The 22592-nt window shown below is 40.5% G+C and overlaps 1 protein-coding gene across 1 annotated transcript in view; it reads left to right on the top strand.

The window, feature by feature from the left end:
* The window catches only part of LOC140197315 (contactin-associated protein-like 5), a 1626808-nt gene extending 1604968 nt beyond the window's left edge, over positions 1 to 21840 (top strand). Inside the window, exons 23-24 of the mRNA XM_072257270.1 lie at positions 8570 to 8659; positions 21602 to 21840. Coding sequence (XP_072113371.1) covers positions 8570 to 8659; positions 21602 to 21798 — 287 coding nt within the window. The 3' untranslated portion in view covers positions 21799 to 21840. The remainder of the gene's footprint in view (positions 1 to 8569; positions 8660 to 21601) is intronic.
* The last annotated feature ends 752 nt before the right edge of the window (positions 21841 to 22592 follow it).

Below are 22592 nucleotides of genomic sequence, written 5' to 3' on the forward strand. Positions count from 1 at the left end.
TGTGGAACGAGCTTCCAGCAGAAGTGGTGGATGTGAGTTTGATTGCAACATTTAAATAGAAGTTTGGAGAGGAATGGAAGGCTGTGCTCTAGATGTGGGTTGAATGGTAGAGCAACAGTTCAGAACGGACTCGATGAGTAGAAGGGCCTGTTTCTGTGCTGTGGTCAATGACTATGACTCTATAGCAATGGCCAGTTACAATGTGCGCTTGAAACACTTCTTGTAACAATTAAAAGCGGACCAGGAGTGCAGTGGTATTGGAAATAATGTACAGTAAGTGAAGCAATCAGCATATTCAAATGCCCTTCCCAGTGGTGCTGCCACATTCTTCAACTCTTAATTCTGCCTTTCTCCATTATTTCTATATTGTCACGTCAACGTTTCTTTCTCCACTACTTCAGTTCGCACTATAATCTTTGCACCATTCTATTGGTTTGCATTAATTGATGTACTTATTATAACATATATACTGTTTATTCTGTGAGCTTCACGAGCAAAGAATCAATTGGTGTGTATGACAATAAACTACTGTGAATCTGAATAGTAAATGATTCTGCACCATTGTGATAGGTCCTTCGAAAAGACAGTTGTGATGAGAAGAAAGGTCTCATGCAATTGTCTTCCTTAATTAGTAAAAAGCTGATGATGTTTGAGTAATGCACATAAATTGCTGGAAGAACCCAGCAAGACGGGGAGCATCAATGGTGAGGAATAAACAGTGGACATTTCAGATGGAGACCTTTCATCAAGATTGGAAAGGAAGGGGGAAGAAGCCAGGTGAGTGGTTGGTTGAGTGGGGAGGGAACACATGGACAAAGAGTTAGAGACCAACTTCTTATTCTCGCTTCTTCCCCCTTCCTTTCCTGTCCTGATGAAGGGTCAATTGTTGATTCCCCTCCATAGATGCTGCCTGACCTGCTGAGTTTCTTCACTATTTTGTGTGTGATGCTCTGGATTTCCAGCATTTGTTGAATCTTTTGTGCTTATGATTTGCCACTCCTCTGCAAAGGCTGTTTAAGGTAATCTTACCCTGAAGAAGTTTAAATCTTCAACAGGAGTTCAGTAAGACCCCCCCACTGCTCCCCCTCTATGATCTCTGCTGCCCTCCAACTCTTCAACTATGTCCTACCCACCCCACAACCACTAACCTTCCCCCTCACCTGGTTTCACCTATCACCTTGCCAGCTTTTTCTCCTTCCCCTCCTCCCACCTTCTTATTCTAGCTTCTTTCCCCTTCGTGTCCAGTCCTGATGAAGGGTCTTGGCCCAAATCGTCAACTGTTTATTCCTCTCCATAGATTGTCCAGCGTTTTGTGTGTATTGTTCTGGATTTCCAGCATCTGCAGCATCTCTTGTGTTTGTGATCTGATGCTTGAGTAGCTCATGTTAGAAACAGCCCACTCAGAATGCGCTGTACCAATTTTCCAACTGATATTTATAGATCTATATTTCAATTCTGCCACCACTGGTATATAATTTCAACAAATGAAGAATCATCCGCACTCATTTTCAATTTAATACTCTACCTGCCACCCACCCCTCCCAAGTGTATCAGTGCATTAATTTTTGATTATAAAAATCAAACCACACCATTAAGTGCTGATTTATTTTCATTTTGAGCTGACAGCAAATAAGTATTATCTGTGAGTGTGCGCCTCTGTGTGTGTGTGAATTCTCTCAATCATCTCCTTATTGATTCAGACAGGAGCCAAGTTGGCTGGATATGTTTTGCTGGCCACAGATTTCTATTAAATTTAATGTTCAGCATTATTGAAATAGCTCTGAGCTCTGTTCTGTTGTGATGTGCCAAAAAATTATATCTTCTTGTAACTTAGGTCAAAGAACTGGAGATGTTTAGATTATCCCTTTCTACTGGGGAGGCAATCCCTCTCTTAACATTCACAATGAAAGTATTTTTACGAATATTGTTTAGTAAAGATATGCTTATTTTGCTTCATTACTCACTCACTTCAAAGTTGAAAGTAAATTTATTATCAAAGCATGTATAGTGTGTAACATTGAGATTCATTTTCTTGCAGGCATTTACAGGAAAATAAACAGACAGAATAGAATATATGAAAAGCTATGCATAACAAACAACCAATGTGCAAAAGAAGACAAATCATGCTAATAAAACAAAGTAAATAAATAATACTAAACACTTTCTGAGCTCTGTGAAATGGAGTAGAATGGTCAGCCAATTGGACTAGTAACTAGTAATTGTAAATAGATCAAAGATGTTCATGGTAACCAGAAAATAATGGGATTATTATAGAAACCCATTTGATTCAGCAGTACTCTTACCCGGCATGGTTGATGTGCGACTCTAGACCAGTGGTCCCCAACCTCCAGGCCGTGGACCGGAGGTTGGAGACCACTGCTCTAGACCATTCAGAATCAGTCATAATCAGAATTATGTTTATTGTCACTGACGTACTGTACATTGTGAAATCTTGTTTTTGTGACAGCAGTACAGTACAGGCATAAGTTAAAATAAATTAATGCTGCAAAAGAGGAATAGTGAGGTAGTATTCATGAGTTTGTGAACGGTTCAGAAATCTAATGGCAGATGGGAAGAAGCTGTTCCTCAAACATTGAGTGTGTGTCTTTAGGCTACTGTGCCTTCAAGGTTCAAAAGTTCAAAATTCAAAGTAAATTTATTATCAAAGTATGTATGCATTATACAACCTTGCGATTCATTGCCTCACAGGCAGCCTCAAAACAAGAAACCAAGAAAACCCATAAAGAAACAACTCGACCAACACCCAATCTGACAAACATCCAGCCCATTGGTAGTAATGAGAAGAGGGCATATTCTGGATTGCTGAGGATTCTTAATGATATATGTCAGCTTCTTGAGGTAGCACATTATGCAGATATCACCGATGGAGAGATGCTTGAGCCTGTGATGGAGCTGGCTGAGTCTAAAACCCCTCTGAAATCTCTTGCAATCCTGTGCTTTGGAGCTTTCATACCAGACAATGATGCAAGCAGCCACAATTCTCTCCACAGTATATCTGAGAAATTTGCCATAGTATTTGGTGACATACCAAATCTCCTCAAACTTCTAACAGCTTTTGGGCTAACTTTCCATTAAATTAGTTGACCGCTGAGATGATATTACCAGGAACTTGAAACTGCTCACTCTTTCCACCACAGATCCCTCAATGAGTTTCTTCTGACTTCCCCTTCTGTTATTTATCTTTGTGATTCCATTGTCCATTCACCCCTCCCCACCAATATTCCTCCTGGTGCATATCCCTGCAAGCGACAGAAATGCTAGCCTGCCCATTCACCTCCTCCCTTACCTCCATTCAGTCCTTCCAGGTGAAGCACTATTTCACCTGTGAATCTTGTCGAGGTCATCTATTGTATCTGGTGCTTCTGATGAGCCTCCTCTATATTGGTGAGACTAAACATAAATTGGCGGTGGGGGGGGCGGAGTGTATTATCGAGCATCTTACTCCATCTGCCAAAAGCAGACTTTCTCTGTGGCCAGTCACTTTAATTCCTATGCCTGTTCCTGTTCTGATGGCAGTCCATGGCCCCTCCTGTACCATGATGAGACCACCCTCAAGGTGGAGAAGCAACACCTCATATTCTGTCCAGGTAGCTTCCAGACTGATGACATGAATATCAATTTCTCCTTCCATTATATTTTTTCCCTCCCACTCCCTTTGCTTCTATTCCTTTTCTCCTCACCTGCCTCTCACATCCCCCGGTACCTCTCCTTATTTCCTTTTTCTCATGGTCCACTCTCCTCTCCTATCAAGTTCCTCCTCCTCCTCCAGCTTATTACTTACCTAGCTTCATCTATCAACGTCAAGCATATTCTCTTTCCCCTGCCCCCTCCCTTTTTATTTTGGCGCCTTCCCCTTACCTTTCCAGTGCTGAAGAAGGATCCTAGTCTGAAACATTGACTGTTTATTCCTTTCCATAGATGCTGCCTGGCCTATTGAGTTCCTCCAGCATTTTGTGTGTGATGCTCTGAATGTCCAGCATCAGCAGAATCTCTTGTGTTCACAAGCTTTTCCTTGGTTGTACTGGCATTCAGTGCAAGGTTGTTACCATTCAACCAGCAGATCCATCTCACCTTTGTCTGCTTCCTCATCACCATCTATTATTCTGCTAACAATGGTGCTGTTGTTAGCAGATTTACAAATGGTCTCTGAACTGTGCCCAGCCACGCACTTGTGGGTGTAGACAGGGTAGAGCAGTGGGCAATGTACACATCCTTGAGGTGCATCAGTGTTGACTGACAGCAAGGAGGAGATGTTATCACCAATCTGTACTCACTGTGGTCTCCCAATAAGGAAGTCAAGGATTTATTTGCGGAGGGAGGTCCAAAACCAAGGTTTTAAAGCTTGTTGATTAGTATTGATTGTATTAAACACTGAGCTGTAATCAATAAATGGCAGCCTGACACAGGTATGGCTGTTGTCAAGGTCGTTCAAACCTGAATGGAGAGCTAGTGAGATTGCACCCACTGTAAACCTAACATAATGGTAGGCGAATTGCAGTGGGTCCAGGTCCTTGCTTAGGCAGAGGGGTTGATTCCAGCTATCAGCAATCTCTCGAAGTACGTCATCACAATAGATGAGGGTGCAACTGGTTGATAGTCTTTAAGGCTCACCTTGCTCTTCTTGGGCATTGATACCAAGGATGCCCTTTTGAAATAAGTGGGAACTTCCAAATACAGCAGGGAGAGGTTGAAGGTGTCCTTAAAACTCCAGCTGGTTGGTCGGCACAGGTTAACTGCCATCTAAAATGCTCCAGAAAACCATATAGTTGTAATAGACTGCAATATTTTATAAAAATATGGGACAATGCAGATCAGATCTGGGTCTGTCAAAAGTAGCTTCTGCTTGATCAACTTCACAAAGTCAGAGGATGGGTCTCCGAATCAGAACACCTGTCCCTGGACTGGGCAAGTAACAGAGTGATCAGAGTCATACTAACAGAAACATATCTCACACTTCACTGAATTGCACAGCAATCCATCTATTTAACATTAGCCTAATCACAGGACAATTGACAATGACTAATTAACCTATTAACTGGTACATTTTTGGACAGTGGGAGGAAACCAGAGCACCTGGATGAAACCCACACGGTTCATGGAGAGGATCTTTCTAAAATGGTGCAGGAATTGAACTCTGAAACCAGGAACGCCCTGAGCTGTAATAGCATTGCACAAACCACTACTCTATCGTGGCATCTAGATGTACACTTATGAAGGAGTGGCCTTGTGAGTAGGCAACATAGACAATGAACTCAAGAAATTCTGCAGATGCTAGAAATCTAAAGCAACACACAAAAAATGCTGGGGGAACTCAGCAGGCCAGGCAGCATCTATGGAAATGAATAAACAGTTGATGTTTTGAGCTGAGACCCTTCCTCAGACTATAAACTTCCAGATGTCTTGCAATATCTGATCAATCTCATCTGAGAAAATTTCCTTCTGATTACATCTTCAGCTGATGAATTAATACTCCTCCAAATTTGGAAGCAAGATTGCAAGTAACAAGGGCAATGCTAGATTCCAGGTTGACAAATTTCCTGTTAACAAAGGCCATGATATTGCTACTAGTGATGAAGTTATTGTGTTCTGGAGAACAGTTCAACTAATGCTGAGAGACCCAACACAAGCGATGAACCTTCTTGAATACATTCACATAAATGTACTGTTGTTGATGCCTCTGCCGATTACAGTGCTTGTAGGAGTTACTGTTGCACAATCTTTGTGGAGATAAGGAAGCCACCCACCTTCTTTCTCAATGGCACTGTTTTAGAATAGATCTATCAGCTCAGGAATGGATACTGGAGAGGCCCAGGGCATCCACAGAAATATATCCCACTGGCTGATGTGGCTCAGTTTTTATCATCATTGCCCTCTTCTCATTACTGCCATCAGGGAGGAGGTATAAGAGCCTGAGAAGCCTCACTCAGTCATTTAGGTAATTTCTTCCTCACTGCTATCAGATTTCTGAATAGCCCATAAACCCATGGACACTATTTAGTTATCCTAGTCTTATGCTATTTATTATCTCGTATCTTTAGTCATTTTTATGTCTTGGAAAACAATTGCAGCTGCAACACAAGAAATTTCACATAAATAAACTTGATTCTGATCTGATTCAATAAGTTTTATGTTCAAACCCTTTTCCCGAGATTAGGGCAGACAGCTCTCAACAGATCTTTAATTAAAGTATACTGTAAATGTGCAGTATTGTTGGAATTAGATACAAAACATCAGATGAATTAAGAACGACTCCTGATATCCTGAGCCAAATTCAATTCTCAGTCAATGTTGCTGCTATATTTATCTCATCAGCATGAGACTGCTGCTATTACCGAGATTAAAATGTCTAGTGGTTAGTGCGACGTTATTGCAGCCAGGAGCGTCTGAGATACAATGTGTAGTGGTTATCTCGACGCTATTGCAACCAGCAGCATCTGAGATACAATGTCTAGTGGTTAGTGCGACACTGTTGCAGCCAGGAGCATCTGAGATACAATGTGTAGTAGTTAGTACGACACCATTGCAGCCAGCAGCATCTGAGATACAATGTGTAGTGGTTAGTGCGACGCCATTGCAGCTCGGAGCATCTGAGATACAATTTGTAGTGGTTAGTGCGACGCCATTGCAGCCAGGAGCGTCTGAGATAAAATGTGTAGTGGTTAGTGCGACATTATTGCAGCCAGGAGCGTCTGAGATACAATGTGTAGTGGTTAGTGCGACACCATTGCAGCCAGGAGCGTCTGAGATACAATGTGTAGTAGTTAGTACGACACTATTGCAGCCAGGAGCATCTGAGATACAATGTGTAGTGGTTAGTGCGACGCTATTGCAGCCAGGAGCGTCTGAGATACAATGTGTAGTGGTTAGTGCAACACTATTGCAGCCAGGAGCATCTGAGATAAAATGTGTAGTAGTTAGTACGACACTATTGCAGCCAGGAGCATCTGAGATACAATGTGTAGTGGTTAGTGCGACGCTATTGCAGCCAGGAGCGTCTGAGATACAATGTGTAGTGGTTAGTGCGACGCTATTGCAGCCAGGAGCGTCTGAGATACAATGTGTAGTGGTTAGTGCGACACCATTGCATCTAGGAGCGTCTGAGATAAAATGTGTAGTGGTTAGTACGACACTATTGCAGCCAGGAGCGTCTGAGATAAAATGTGTAGTGGTTAGTGCAACTCTATTGCATCTAGGAGCGTCTGAGATAAAATGTGTAGTAGTTAGTACGACACTATTGCAGCCAGGAGCATCTGAGATACAATGTGTAATGGTTAGTGCGACACTATTGTAGCTAGGAACGTCTGACTTCAGAGTTCAATTCTCAGGGTGCCAGAGTTCATCTTCTGTAAGGTGTCTTTACATTCTCCCTGTGGAATGTGTGGTTTTTTCTGGGTGCACCTGTTTCCTCCCACAGTTCAAAGACATACCGATTAGTAGGTTAACTGGTCATTGTAAATTGTTCCGTGATTTGGCTAGGGTTAATCGTGGGTTGCTGAGCAATGGGGCTAAAAGGTCCGAATCAACTTATTCCATGCTGTAACTCAGAAAATAAAAACAGAAAATGGTGGGAACACTCAGCAGCTAAGGCAGCCTCTGTAGAAGGAAAGACAAAATCAACAATGTATTTTATTTATTATTTACTTCATTGTTTACTTAAACTTTATTGCTTACTTAAATTTTGCTCAGAGCTCTATCTGTCACCGCAGCTGCAGCCAAAGATGTTGAAGATCTCGGGTATTTATTGCTTTTATTTTTTGATTTCTAGCAGCTGCAGTAATTTGGTTTTTGAGTCTTGATTTCGGGAGACTTTGTCAGCAGAGAATATTTCACTAAAACAGTATTAACTTGGATGCAAATAGGCATTGTAACATCAAAGCCTGTGAAAAGCATTTTCAGATTTACATTCAAATTTATTTATTGATCACATGTATATCGAAACATTCAGTGAAACCATCATTTCTATTAGCAACCACCACAATTTAATGGTGTGATAAGGGTAGGCTGCAATTGTTGCCACACTTTGCAGTGCCAACATAGCATGCCCACAGTGTTCGGGAGAATAAATTGAACACAACAAGCAACAAAATAATAGCAGCAAAACGAGTCTCATTTCTCCCTGATGTAAATGAACTGTCCTCCAATCCCAGGAAGAGCTGTTTTTGGCTTCCAGTGGACTCGTAGATTCACAGATATTGAGCTTCAGCTTCTCCAGCGGACTTCTACAAACTTCCAGAGTCCTGATCAACCTCCAGGCTTCAATCTGCGGCACTGCTGAAGACCCTGGATGAAGACTGCAAACACTAGGCCTCGAATTTCAGACTTGCTGATGATGGGACCCCAAACACCGGGGCTCAAGCTCTCGTCTTGCCTAGTCAGGTACTTAGGGGGTCAACGCCCCTTGTTCCTTTTACCTGCAAAGAAAGGAAGTTTTTTGCTTCTGCCTGAGGAGACCGGAACCACCACAGTGTTACCAATATAGACGACATTTCAGTTATTGAAATTTATAATGTTGTTGCCCATTTCCATTCTACTTTTTGATAATATTGAGTTGCCTTTTCTATTGTAGATCATTCCAAACCCACTGAGGAGGAAGCACCATTGCAGAAGGCAGTCAAAAGTGATTCTGCAGTTATTGGAGGTAAGGAACAGAGATATACAAATAATTCTTTTTTGGATGCATTATGGAAGATTTGCTTTACTCTGGAGGAGTGAATGGTCAATTACTATTAATGTATAAATGGCAGGGAGGCAAACCAACAGATGTGTTCTAGTATCAGAGAATCTTTGAGCATTTATTAGGTGGAAGAAGTTCATTTCACTTGCTGTGTCTGCAAAAGTCACGCACTGAGCTGCAATGATACAATGGAAACAAATTAAATAACATAATTTTCAACGTACATCAGATAGCATTAATTCAATAAGAAGCGAGAAAGACATCAAAAAACAAAGAAATAAAAGCCCAACAAATCTTCATTGTGTTTAGATTGAATTGCTGGAGTCAAGCTGTCTGGGGTATCAGTTTCCGGAAAACTCAACACTGTGGTAACCGTAAAATTTATATTCACTTCATAAAATAAAATAAATCATTCACTTAAAAAAAGTCAAAAGTAATAATATTCTAATTCTTCACTAGCATCTTTGGGGAGGAGGGCAGCTACCCTTACCTGTTCAGGTGAATTGCAACCATTACCCCTCTGTTTAAACAGAGATCTAATAAAATTGGATGGATCACCTGACATTAGCCTAAGCAACAAATTCACATTTTGCAAAGTTGTTTGCAATTTTTTTTGAGCTGGCCCTGACAAATATCAAAGGCAAAGTCAAAGTTCAATTTCTAGTCATCTGCACAAGTACACATATACAGAGGTATAATGAAAATCTTACTTGTGTCAGCATCAAAGGCACAGAGCATCTGAGCATGGAATTGCAATAACCAGCTCACAGACTCATCAAGCAACAGTCTGACATTGATGCCATTCAAAGCAATATACCAGCTCCCCCAACATAATCCCAGAGATTCCCAAGATCTTGCCTCACCAGCACAATGGTAAAATACTGCAGAATTGAGGCAGAAGTCCTTGGAATGCTCAGTAAAGTTCTAAGCAATCATGTTTAGAATGGGATTATGGCAGCATAGTAGTGCATTACTATTACAGAACCAAAGACCTAGGTGCAATTCTGCTGCTGTCTGTAAGGAGTTTGTATGTTCTGTTTGTGATTTGTGTAGCTTTGTGATTGGTAAATGAATTGGTCACATGGATGTAATTGGGCAGCACAGGCTCATTGGGCCAGAAGAACCCATTACTGTGCTATATCTCTAAATAAATAAATAAAATAAAGTTAAAACCTCAGGGCAAATATGAGCAAGAAGACCTCTTCTTGAATGCCACCTTCATACTGGACCATAAGATATAGGAGTAGAATCAGCCCTTTCGACCCACTGAGTCTGCTCTGCTATTCCATCATGGCTGATTTATTATCCCTCTCAATCCCATTTTCATACCTTCTCCCCATAACTTTTGATGCCATTACTATCAGTAACATATAAAACTTCACTGTAAGTATACCCAATGACTTGGCCAACACAACCACCTGTGGCAATGAATTCCACAGATTCACCACCCTGTGGCCAATAAAATTCTTCCTGAACTCTGTTCTAAAAGGATGTCCTTGATTTATGAGACTGTGCACTCTGGTCCTAGACTCTCCCACAATAGGAAACATTTTCTCCACATCCACACTATCTACAGTAGGCCTTTCAATACTGGATAGCTTTCAATAAGATCCCTTCTAATTCCTCTAAACTCCAGTTAAACAGACCCAGAGTCATCAAATGGTCTTCATTCATTAATCATTTCCTTCCTGGGATAATTCTCATGAACCTCTTCTGGACTCTCTCCAATATCAGCAAATCCTTCGTTGATCAACACTTGGAAGAAGCAGTGAAAATTTTTTGGTTGGGGGACTTTCTAAGTTCAGTACCAGGTGTGGGTTGTCAGCATAAGCAATGGATGAGTCTGAATCTGTCAGCCTGAATTTGTATCAGGTGGTAGGTGAACCAAGACGAGAGATGAATCTACTTGTTCTTATCCTGACCAATCTACCAGTGGCAGTTGCTCTTATAGCTTTGAGAGTTCAGGAAGTTTCACAACACAAAGACATCATCACGCAGCACTTGGAAGCACCACCACCTGCATTCCCTCCTAAATTGAAAACCTACTGTATCACTCTTCATCCATCCCCATTGGGTCAATGTAAGGAAACCCACCACAAGCAGCACTGTGAGAGTAACTTCATCAGAAAGACAGCCATGGTTCATGTAGGCAGATCACCAGTTAAGGATGACTGATAAATGTTGGCCTTACCACTGACATCAAGATCCTGAAAAGTGAATCAGCTAAATAAAAAATGCACCAAATTAAAAACTGTTCTATTCAATTGCTGGATCTCAAGCAAGACTAACACTTATTATCCAGACCTAATTATTCTTCTAGAATCAAAATAATTGACATTTACTGAACAGGAAGTGGGCAAACAATCTTTCATTACCTTGACGACCAATCCCACTTCCTGGAGACTTGTCTATTACCTTGTGAGCTATGCAACTTTTGTGCTCATTCATGTACTTCCAAAGTTCAAAGTAAATTTATTATCAAAGTACATATAATGTATGTCATCATATACTACCCTAAGATTCACTTCCTTATGGACATTCACAGCAGGTACAAAGGAATACAAGAGAACCAATGAAAAACTATACACAAAGATTGACTGCCAATCCGCAAAAGAATATAACCAGTGCAAATACAAAAGAAAAACAAAGAATAATAATGTTAATAAGTAATAAATAATATTGAGAATATGAGTTTTAGAGTCCTTAAAAGTGATCCCATAGGTTGTGGATTCAGTTCAGTGTTGAGGTGAGTGAAGTTATCCACATTGGTTCAGAAGCCTGATGGTTGAAGTGTGATAACTGTTCCTGAATCTGGTGGCGTAAGACCTAAAGCTTCTTAACCTCCTTCCTAATAGCAGCAGAAGAGAGCATGGCTTGGATAGCAGGGGTGCTTAGTGATAGATGCTGCTTTCTTGTGGCAGTGTTCCTTGTAGATACAGTATGCTCAATGGTAGGAAGGGCCTTGCCTGTGATGCACTGGGTTGTATCCATCACTTTCTGTAGACCTTTCCACTCATGGGCATTGGTGATTGCATACCAGGCTATTATACAACCAGTCAGGATACCCTCTATTGTGCAGCTATAGAAGTTAGTCAAAGTTTTAGATGACATTCTGAATCTGTTCACACTTCTAAGAAAGTAGAGATGCTGTCATGTCTTCTTTGTAATGGCATTTATGTCCTGGTCCCTGCATGGAATTTAAAGTCACTGACCCTGTCCACCTCTGATCCCCTGATGAGGACTGGCTCATGGACCTACAGTTTCCTCATCCTGTAGTCAAAAATTGGCCTTTTGGCTTTGCTGACATTGAGTGAGAGGTTGTTGTTGTGACACCATTCAACCATTCTCCTTCCTATATGTCAGTTTGTCACCACCTTTGAGTCGGCCAGTGACAGTTTTTAAATGTGATACTTTTTAAAAGTGACAAGATGGTCGACATCAACACAATGGGCAGAAGGGCTTACCTCTGTGACTCTATGACACTGTTGGGATGTAGATAAAAACCGGACCACAGAGGAATAGGGGATATAGGAAGACCATCAAACCACACAGGCAATAAACCTGAGTCACTGGAAGTCTGAATTAAAATATAACTTGGAAAAGCTCAGCATATCAGACATTATCTGCAAAACAAACCACCATGTTACCTGCTGGGTCACTCTACCGTCCAGTTCACAAAGAAAACAGATCCTTTCTCATCATCTGGTCTGAGTTTCTCATTATTTTATGCATATCAATTAAATCTCCACTCAGACTCCTTTATTCCAAACGACATGACTCCAGCTCCAGCATTTATAGTTTCATCTCTTAGCTTGGTGATTGAATGGCTGCTGGTGACATTTAAGAGTCAAAATATAATTGCCGCATACAGATTAAACCAGATAAAGACTGTTGATTCCCTTTGATAAAAAATGCCTCTATCTTATATTCTTATATAGAGCTATCATACTGAATTCTATTATGGAAAGATGTATTTGACCTTAAACAATAAATTCATGAATGCAAGCTTTTAAATGGAAGTTTTGCCTTACAAATGCATTTGAATCATTGAGCAAATAATTGAATGGAAATTTATAGATCTTGGTCATCACAAAGTAATATATTGCAAAAGAAATTCGTGGCTAACATATGTGCTCCTGTGGAGACAAATAAAGCAATGAACTGGATTATTAATTGGTCAAAATGAAAACCAGAAGAGAAATATCAATAGTTTCACTAATTGGATAGGGGAGTTTGCTATGGATTGTCCTGTGGCTTCCAAATATCTTATATTTTATAATGGCCTCAGCAAAAGTGGAAAAATTTAGAATGCCTATGTTACTAATTAAGCCAAAATTGTCAACAAGCCCATATATTTCATGGTGGCATTTTGTGCGGATAAACTCAAAAATCACACTCATGTTGTAGGAGTGGCCTATTGCCATTTGTGCAGATGTTTCCTAAATAGTCAACATAATTTTACTATGACTGCTGCAATTTATTTATTTTATTTTATTTTAATATTTTTATTTAGAGATACAGCACAGAACATGCTCTTCTAGCCCTTAGATTCATGCAGCCGTGCAACCCACCAATTTAACCCTCAACTAATCAAAGAACAATTAACAATGACCAATTAACCTACTAACCAGTACGTCTTTGGGCTGTGGAAGGAAATCAGAGCATCCGGAGAAATCCATGCATTCCCTGGGAGGGACATACAAAGTCCTTAGAGGACACCAGGATTGAACTCTGAATTCCAACGCAGTAGCATCGTGCTAACTGCTGCGCTACAGCGGCACATTATTTATGTACCAAATGATAATTCTGGGGAAAACATACTGTTTTGAGCGAGTGGATGGTCAGAATATTTGAGATTTCAAATAGCTTCTATCATTAGCGTAGTGTCCATAAATAAATAGATTGTTAAACTGTTCTTCCAAAGGAATTTTATTCAATGGTTATTTGTACAAGCAAGAAATCTGCAGCAGATCCACATTCCCTGGGAGCGTGAGGTGGAGGGACAGGTGTTTAATGTACCAAACCTAGATGTCAGCAGTAATATCACACCGTGTACCAGTCACCCTTCATCACTCTGCTACCTGATCTATACTTGTACTTGGTTTGGCAATGCCTCAATTACAAGCTTCAAGTTCCTAGGTCTAACTAACGTCAAAAAATAATCCCGTTTTAGCCATGTGGACTCTAGAGCTAATAACAATCACACCAACAACTGAAATTCTCAAAAAGATAAGGAAATTCAGCATGTTACTCACCACCCTCATTAAATTTTGTAGTGGCATCCTATCTTGCCAACTGTCCTGCCCAAGATCACAAGATATTGCAGAGAGTTGTGATCGCAGCCCAGTCCATCGCACAAACCAGCCTTGCCTCCATTGAACAGACACAAAATGCTGGAGAAACTCAGCAGGCCAGGCAGCATCTACAGAACAAATTTCCAGCGTCTGCAGATTTTCTCTTGCTTGCCTCCATTGGCTCTGTATGCAGTTCCCACTGTCTCAGGAAAGCTAATAAAGAGCCCCTCCCATTCTGGTCATTCTTCCATCGGGGGAGCTACAAAAGCTTGAGAGTACATATCACCAAGCTGAAGGACAACTTCAGTCTCACTGTTATCAGATATTTGAATGGACCACGAGAGTCACAGAATAATAAGATAATACATTATAATAATAATGGAAACAGATGTAAATTGGCCATAAGACATAGGAGTAGAATTAGGCCATTTGGCCCATCGAGTCTGCTCCGCCATTCAATCATGGTAGATCTTCCCCCCACCCCCTCAACCCCACTCCCCAGTCTTCTCCCTGTAATTTTTGATGTCATTTCCAATCAAGAACCGATCAAGCTCTACCTTAAATACACCCAACGACCTGGCCTTCACAGCTGTCTGTGGTAATAAATTCCACAAATTTATCACCCTCTGGCTAAGGAAATGTCTCCACATCTCTGTTTTAAAAGGACATCCCTCTAGCCTGAGGCTGTGCCCTCTTGTCCTAGACACCCCCACAATGGGAAACATCCTTTCCACATCTACTATGGCGATGCTGACCACAATATTCACCAAGCTAGTCCCATTTGCCCATGCTTGGCTCATTTCCCTCCTATCCTTGTACGTATCCAAATATTATTTCAATGTTGTTCTAGTACCTACTTAAGCCACTTTCTCTAGGAGCTCATTCCATCTTCTGTGTGAACTTCAAAGGAAATTTATTATGTCATCATACACTACCCTGAAATTCATTTTCTTGTGGGCATTCACAGTAAATACAAAGAAACATGATAGAATCAATGAACAAATGCACACAACAGAGACAGACAACCAATGTACAATGGACAATAAACTCTGCAAATTCAAAAATAATTAAAATATCAGCAATAATAATAAATAAACAATAGATATCAAAAACTCAAGTTGTAGAGTCATTAAAAGAGAGCTCATAATTGTCTTTCAGCTCCCTTTTAAATCTGTCACCCTCACCTTACATTTTTAGTTCCCCTTCCATGGGAAAAAAAGAATATGTGTGTTCACCCAACTTATACCTCTCATGATTTTGTACAACTCTCTAAGGTCACCCCTCAATACCCAACATTCCAAGAAAGAAAGTGCTAGCCTGCCCAGCCTTTCCTTATAACGTAGGCTCCTGAGCCCCAGCAGCATCCTCGTAAACCTCTCTCAAGCTGACTGATGTCTTTTCCATAAAAAGGCGATCAAAAGATGAACTCTTGAACACTTAATTTCACAATCTACCTCATTGTGAGTCTTGCACTGTATTTGTCTCCTTACACTGTATTTTCTCTCTAACTGAAGCATCAGATTCTGCATTCTCTTTTCCTTTTTACTAATTCATTGTGATTATGTATGGCATGTTCTGTATGGGTGACACACAAGCAACAGATTTTCACTGTATTTTGGTACATTCAATTGAGTATTACACAATTACCAATACAAGTTGTAGAGTCATTGAACACTACAGTACAGAAACAGACCTTTTGGCCCATTTAGACCATGCCAAACTTATATTCTGCCTAATCCCATGGACCTGCACCAAGACCATATCCTTCCATATCCCTCCTATTCATGTACCTATCCAAATTTCTCTTAAATGTTGAAATCAAACTTGCATCCACCGCTTCCAGTGGTAGCTCGTTCCACACTCTCACCACCCTCTGAGCGAAGATAGTTGCCCTCATATTCCCTTAAACATTTCATCTTTCCCCTTAACCAAGAACTCGAGTTCTAGTCTCACCCAACCTCACTGATAGAGTGGAGGTCCTTGATGATGGATGCTGCTTTCTTGCTAAAGCACTGTTTATAGATGTGCTCAATGATGTCATCCATCGACTATGACAATAGTTTATTCAGAGAAGGCAATAGGTCAGCTGTCAGTATGTGTCCTAAGGCCATGAATGGATGCACCGGATTTGTTTTTCTGAAAGAAATGGTGGAGAATTTAACCATTTGATTATAGGGATTATACTGTTATCTAGCACAGAAACACCATACCTACCAGAGTTCCCACCAGAACTTGTCCATTTGCCTATATCTGGCCCATAACCCTCTAAACCTTGCCTATCCATATACTTGTCAACATTTCTTTTAACTGTTGTTACTATACACACTTCTATCACTTTATCTGGCAGTTGATTCCATATACATGGAGTCATAAAACAGTACAACACAGAAACTGGCCCTTTGACCCATCTAGTCTGTGCCGAACCATTAATCTGCCTAGTCCCATTGACCAGCACCCGGACCATAGCCTTCCATACATCTCTCATCCAATCATCATCAGGTGTCATGCCCAGTTTGAGCTTAGACTGCCATGGCCCACACACTCCTGTTTCAGGTCAAGTGGATCAATTCATTGGTATTCATTTCCAGTTCTCTGGCTGCTGTCTCCATCATCATTTGTCTTTGTCTTCCTCTAGCTTTCTTCCCTTCAATCTTTCCCATAATTACCGTGAATTCTAACTCCTCTTTCCTAATCACATGTCCAATGAAGTTACGTTGCCTTTTCATGATCTCATACATTATTTCTCTTTTTCTGTTTGCTCTGTTCATGACATCCGTGTTAGATATTCGTTTTGTCCATGATATTCTTTGCATCCTCCTCAAAAACCACATCTCTGCTGCTACAATTCATTTCCTCAATATCAATCAAAATTTCTCTTGAATGTTGAAATCAACCCCACATTCTCCACTTCCACGGTCTTACCACTCCCTGAATGAAGAAGGTCCCCTCATTAAACATTTCGCTTTTCACTCTTGACCCATGATCTCTCGTTGTACCCTGGTTGGTCTTCCCAAAGTGCAACTCCTCACACTTGTCAGCATTAAAGTTCAACTGCCATTTTTCAGCCCCGTTTTTTGATGGTCCAGATGCTGCTGCCATCTTTGGTAGTCTCCCTTGCTGTTCACTAAACCCCCAATCTTAGTGTCTTCTGTAAACTTGCTGATCCAGTTTATCACATTATTATCCAGATGATTGATATAGATGACAAACAACCATGAACCCAGCACTGATCCCTGTGGCACTCCACTAGTCACAGGCCTCCAGTTAGGGAGAAAACCATCAACTACCATTCTCTGGCTTCTCCCACAAAGCCAATATCTAATCCAATTTACTACCTCATCCTGAGTGCCACACAAATGAACCTTCTTGACCAGCCTCCCATGCGGGGCCCTGTCAAATGACATGCTACAGTCCACGTAGACAACATCCACTGTCTTGCTTTCATCAACTTCCCTGGTAATTTCCTCGAAAATCCTTATAGGTTTGGTTAGATATGACCTACCATGCACAAAGCCACATTGACTCTCCTTTATCAATACCTTCCAATAACTTTTCCACGACTGATGTCAGGCTCACTAGCCTATAGTTTTTTTTTGGTTTATTCTTAGAGCCTTTCTTAAACAATGGAACAACATTAGCTATCCTCAATCCCTTTGGCACTCATCTGTGGCTATAGATGTTTTAAAATATCTCTACTAGAGCCCCTGCAATTTCTGTACTAGCATCCCACAGGGTCCAAGGGAACACTTTGGAGGATTTCTCCACCCTAATTTACCTCAAGCATTACTTCTCCTTTGTAATCTGTATGATATCCAAGACCTCGCTGCTGTATTACCTCAAATCTATAGACACTGTGTCCATCGCTTAAGTGAATAGGGATGCAAAAAATACATCTACTATTTCCCCCATCAAGTTTGGCTCCAGACATAGATGACCACTCTGATCGTCCAGAACCAACTTTGTCCCTTGCTATGCTTTTGCTCTTAATATATCTGTACAAGCTCTTAGAATTCTCCTTCATCTTGTAAGCTAGAGCAACCTCATGCCTTCTTTTAGCCTTCCAGATTTTCTTCTTAAGTGTTCTCTTGTATTACTTATACTCCTCAAGTACCTCATTTGTCCCTGCATGTCTATACCTGTTATTTTAACCAGGGCCTCCATATCTCTTAAAAACTAAAGTTCCCTAAACCTGTTATCCCTGCCTTTTATTCTGACAGGAAAGTACAATTTTCATACTCTCAAAATTTCACTTTTGAAGGGCTCTCACTTACCAAGTTCACCTTTGCCAGAAAACAACCTGTCCCGATCCACACTTGCCAGATTCTTTCTGATACCATCAAAATTGGCCTTTCTCCAATTTAGAATCTCAACCCGAGGACCAGGTCTATCCTTTTCCGTAATTACCTTGAAATTAAATGCATTATAATCACTAATGCAAAGTGTTCCCCCACACAAACAGCTGTCACCTTTGCCCTGTTTCATTCCCTAATAGAAGATCGCACTCTCTCTAGTTAGGATTTCTTTGTACATTTTAAGGAAACTTTCCTGAACATATTAGAGTAACTCCTTCCCATCAAACCCTTTTATGGTATGGGAGTTCCAGTCAATATGTGGAAAGTTAAAATCACCTGCTAACACAACCTTAAATTTTTTTACAACAGTCTATGATCTCTCCACAAATTTGCTCCTCTAAATCATGTGGACTGTTGGGTGGTTTGTAATATTATTCCATTAACATGGCCATACCTTTCTTATTCCTCAGTTCTACACATGCATTGTATTCTCTGTGAAGAAGTTGTCCCTCAGACATATTTTAAAACGCTGTCCTCTCACCTTACACCTTTGCCCTCTAGTGTTAGATTCTCCTACCCTGGGAAAAAAGGACTATGACCATTCACTTTATTTCTGCCTGGCATGGCTCTAGACACCTATTAAGTAAAGGTAAAATAAGAGAGACCTAATCTCGGTACAAGGCTATTGAATTGTCACAAAAGCCCATGTGGTTTTTGAATGTACTTTAAGGAAGAAGATCTCCTCTCCCTGCCTACCCTGTCCTGCATATGACATGGTACACTATTTCTGCTTTACAGCTCTCTTCTGAAATGACCAAGGAAACCATTAAGTTTTACCAAAACACTTTATAAAACCCTAATCAGATGTTCATTTCCAACTTCAGATAATGGGCTCCCTCTGTACCAGACAGATAATGGGCTCTCTCTGTACCAGATGACCATTTGACATTTTTCTTCCCTCCACCATCCCCTCACTCCATCTTTTTTCCTTTCATTTATATTGTACCAGCAAATTGAAAAGCCACACTGAGTTGGTGTTCAAGCTCCACCTGGGCATAAATTTGGTACAGCTTTTACACTGTCAGTTGACAGATTACCATTGATAACAAAATGATGGCTACAGAAATGATAAAGTTATAGACTAGGCCCTGATTACAGAATGAAATAATTATCCGCAGTCCCAAAAGTAAGTTCAATTTTCTGTTACAACACCGTGTGCATAAATAACATAATCAGTGAGGTTCCTGAAACTTGGATGTCATCACTGCTGCATCCATGTTTCTACTTCAAGCCTTAGTCTGCGGTTCCCCGTTACCACATTGGCACAATCCACGTCCCTATTTTGAGTTGTAAATTCTCTCTATCCTTACCTCTACGATAGTATATTCTAGTGTGGTGACAGTAGAGCAGGCTATCCAACATGAAGGCTGAGACCCCTCAGAAGATTAAGGAGTAGGCAGTGCAGTGAGAGGCCTGGGGTGGGCGGTGAGTTGTGGTGCAGTATGGGAAGCAGGGCCCAGTGGAAACATTAGGGACCTCAGCCTGGAGGTGGTCAGGGCGGAGAGGGGAAACTATATAGTGGAGAGGGGAGCGAATGAGGACTTTATGTAATTAGCAACACATTGCATAGGCAAAGGAATTTAATAGCCCTTCATGATTACAGTACTTCAGCCTCCCAGAGAAATTCCCTTTGTTCCATACATTGACCTTTCCACTTTCTCTGCCACTCACTTAATTTCTCTCCTTCTCACTTCTTTGACCTGAAACTTTCCTCCAATGCTGCCTGACCTGCTGAGTTTTCTTTGCATTTTCTGCTTTTATTTCACACTTTGGCTTTCAAAATTTTGTTCACCTGTACAACTGGGGATTAGAAATTCATTTAGGAATTACCATAAATGCAGAAGCCCCAAGAATAATATAGAATTTAATTAATAAGGAATAACTGTCTCTTTGACACCTATTTTATTTCTGATTTCCACTGACTAGCAATGTTTCTCACTGCTTAATGGGGATGAAACTGCAAAGTGGCCATTTCAGATTAAAAGGATAATGGGTTCAGTATTCCTTGTTTATCTTTAGGGTATTTTGGCCGAATGACTATTGTGTCACAGAATCTGAATCAGGTTTAATATCACTGGCATATGTTGTGAAATTTGTTTTGCGGCAGCAGTGCATAGCAATATATAATAATAAAAAATATAAATTACAATAAGAAGTATATATAAAAATATTACATTAAAATTAATGCAAAAAGAGAGGAAAATAGTGAGGTTGTGTTCATGGGTTCATTGTCTATTCAGAAATCCAATGGCGGAGTGGAAAAAGCTGTTCCAGAAATATTGAGTGTATGTTTTCAGCTTCCTGTGCCTCATCCTCGATGGTAGCAGTGAGAGGAGAGCATGCTCTGGGTTTTGGGGGACTTCAATGACAACCTTTCTGAGGTATCACTCCTTGAAGGTATCCTGAATGCTGGGAGGCTAGCACCCATAATGGACCTGGCTGAGTTTACGACCCTAAGCAAGCAGTTAGAATGCTCTCCATGGTTCATTTGTAGTAATTTGTGAGTTTCTTTGGTGACATACCTTCACAGTTGGCTGAGTTAGTGAAATTGTAAATTAATTGTCTTGGTTTCTTTAACTAATCACATGCTGCATTTCCTCTAGCAAGGTGCATGTGTGCGACGATCATGTAGAATAACAAACCACAAATTGGCAATTCATTCTGCATTGACCTCAGTGGAGAATAAGGTCAAGTGGTCCATAAAATGCTTGCTTTTATATTATCACCTGTTTTATATCACTGCTCACAGAGATGAAGAGGAATTTCTTTAGACAGTGGGTGGTGGATCTGTGGAATTCATTGCCACAGACGGCTGTGGAAGTCATCATTGGTATACTTAAAGTAGTGGTGTATAGGTTTTAATTAGTAAAGGTGTCAAGTGTTACGGGGAGAAGGTACAGAATGGGATTGAGGGAGAAAATTCATCAGACATGATAGAATATTATGGGCTGAATGCTGAATCTGCTTCTAATGGTTTAATGGTCATGTAAAGATCTCTTTCCAAGTCAGTGAGAACAGGCCATCACTGAAGATTTTGAAGGCACCATTCACTGCTTGACTGAATTTACATAGCCACTGACTGAATTTGCATACAGATACAGGAGCTTTATTGGGCAAAAGGAGCACCATTACCAAAAACAATCAGTGGAGAGCAGACCAGACAAACACAGTTATCTCACAGAAACAGAAAGCATAGCTATATTGAAATATAAATGATTTTGATAATAAAAACTAAAAGGAGATTTCTCTTCCAATGACAGGTGTAATAGCGATTGTGATTTTTGTCATCCTCTGCATCTTTGCTATAACTGGCCGCTTGCTGTACCAGAACAAAGGCGCGTACCAGAACAACGAAGCAAAACGGACGGAGTATGCTGAGGCTGCAGACGTCGCGTTGAAGAACAAGGCCAATTACCAAGATGCTGTAAGCGAAGGCAGAAAAGAGTATTTCATCTGACAACAAAAGAGGCCCTCCTCGATGCAACAGGCAGATTAATCATACTGACAGCCTGGGCTCGCTTTTGTGCTCGGAGTTAGCTCCAGACTCTGCAGACTAAAAGGCCAAATGCTTGCTCAAAGCACACAGACAACTGGCTTATTCTTTGGATTACCTGACAGTGCTGGTTATAACCCTATTGTTACCTGCTAACTAATTGCCAGCACAAAGGAGTAGAATGAAGAATCTACATTAAGGTTTCATTAACAGTGGCTATTGTAAGTGTAGCAACAATCCTTCTCAGAACAATGTAAAGCATTAATATAAACTTTTAAATGTAACCATATACTTGTTTATCCTCATGACATTCTTTTCTTTTTTTTGTTCCTCTTGCGGGTGATTGCATTATTTACTCATTGACCAGGTTAACTCCGAGTAAGGTAAAGAACTGGTTAAGTGCTGATTTAAGATGCAACCTTCATTCTTGCTGAACAATCAAGTCATTATCATTAATCTGATGATCTATTAGAAGATGCCAATTAGATAAAGTAAAAATTGCTCACACTAATTATAAGAATTCCTGGCGGGCTTCCTGCTAAACCAAAGCTTAAAGTTACATAGAACAAGTAAAACATAAGAATATGTTTCAATGCGTTTTTGTTCAGAAATCAGTTTGAGGCAGCCAAACTAAAGGATTTAATCATTTAAATTCTGATACACCCAGAAAACAATCACAAGACTGCATCTCTTCACTTTTGCCAATGTTAGCCTTCATTCCCCAGTGTGCTTACAGACAGAACTTACTCAGCCACTAA

This window comes from Mobula birostris, chromosome 5, assembly GCF_030028105.1.
Source record: "Mobula birostris isolate sMobBir1 chromosome 5, sMobBir1.hap1, whole genome shotgun sequence".
NCBI classification, from domain to species: Eukaryota; Metazoa; Chordata; class Chondrichthyes; order Myliobatiformes; family Myliobatidae; genus Mobula; species Mobula birostris.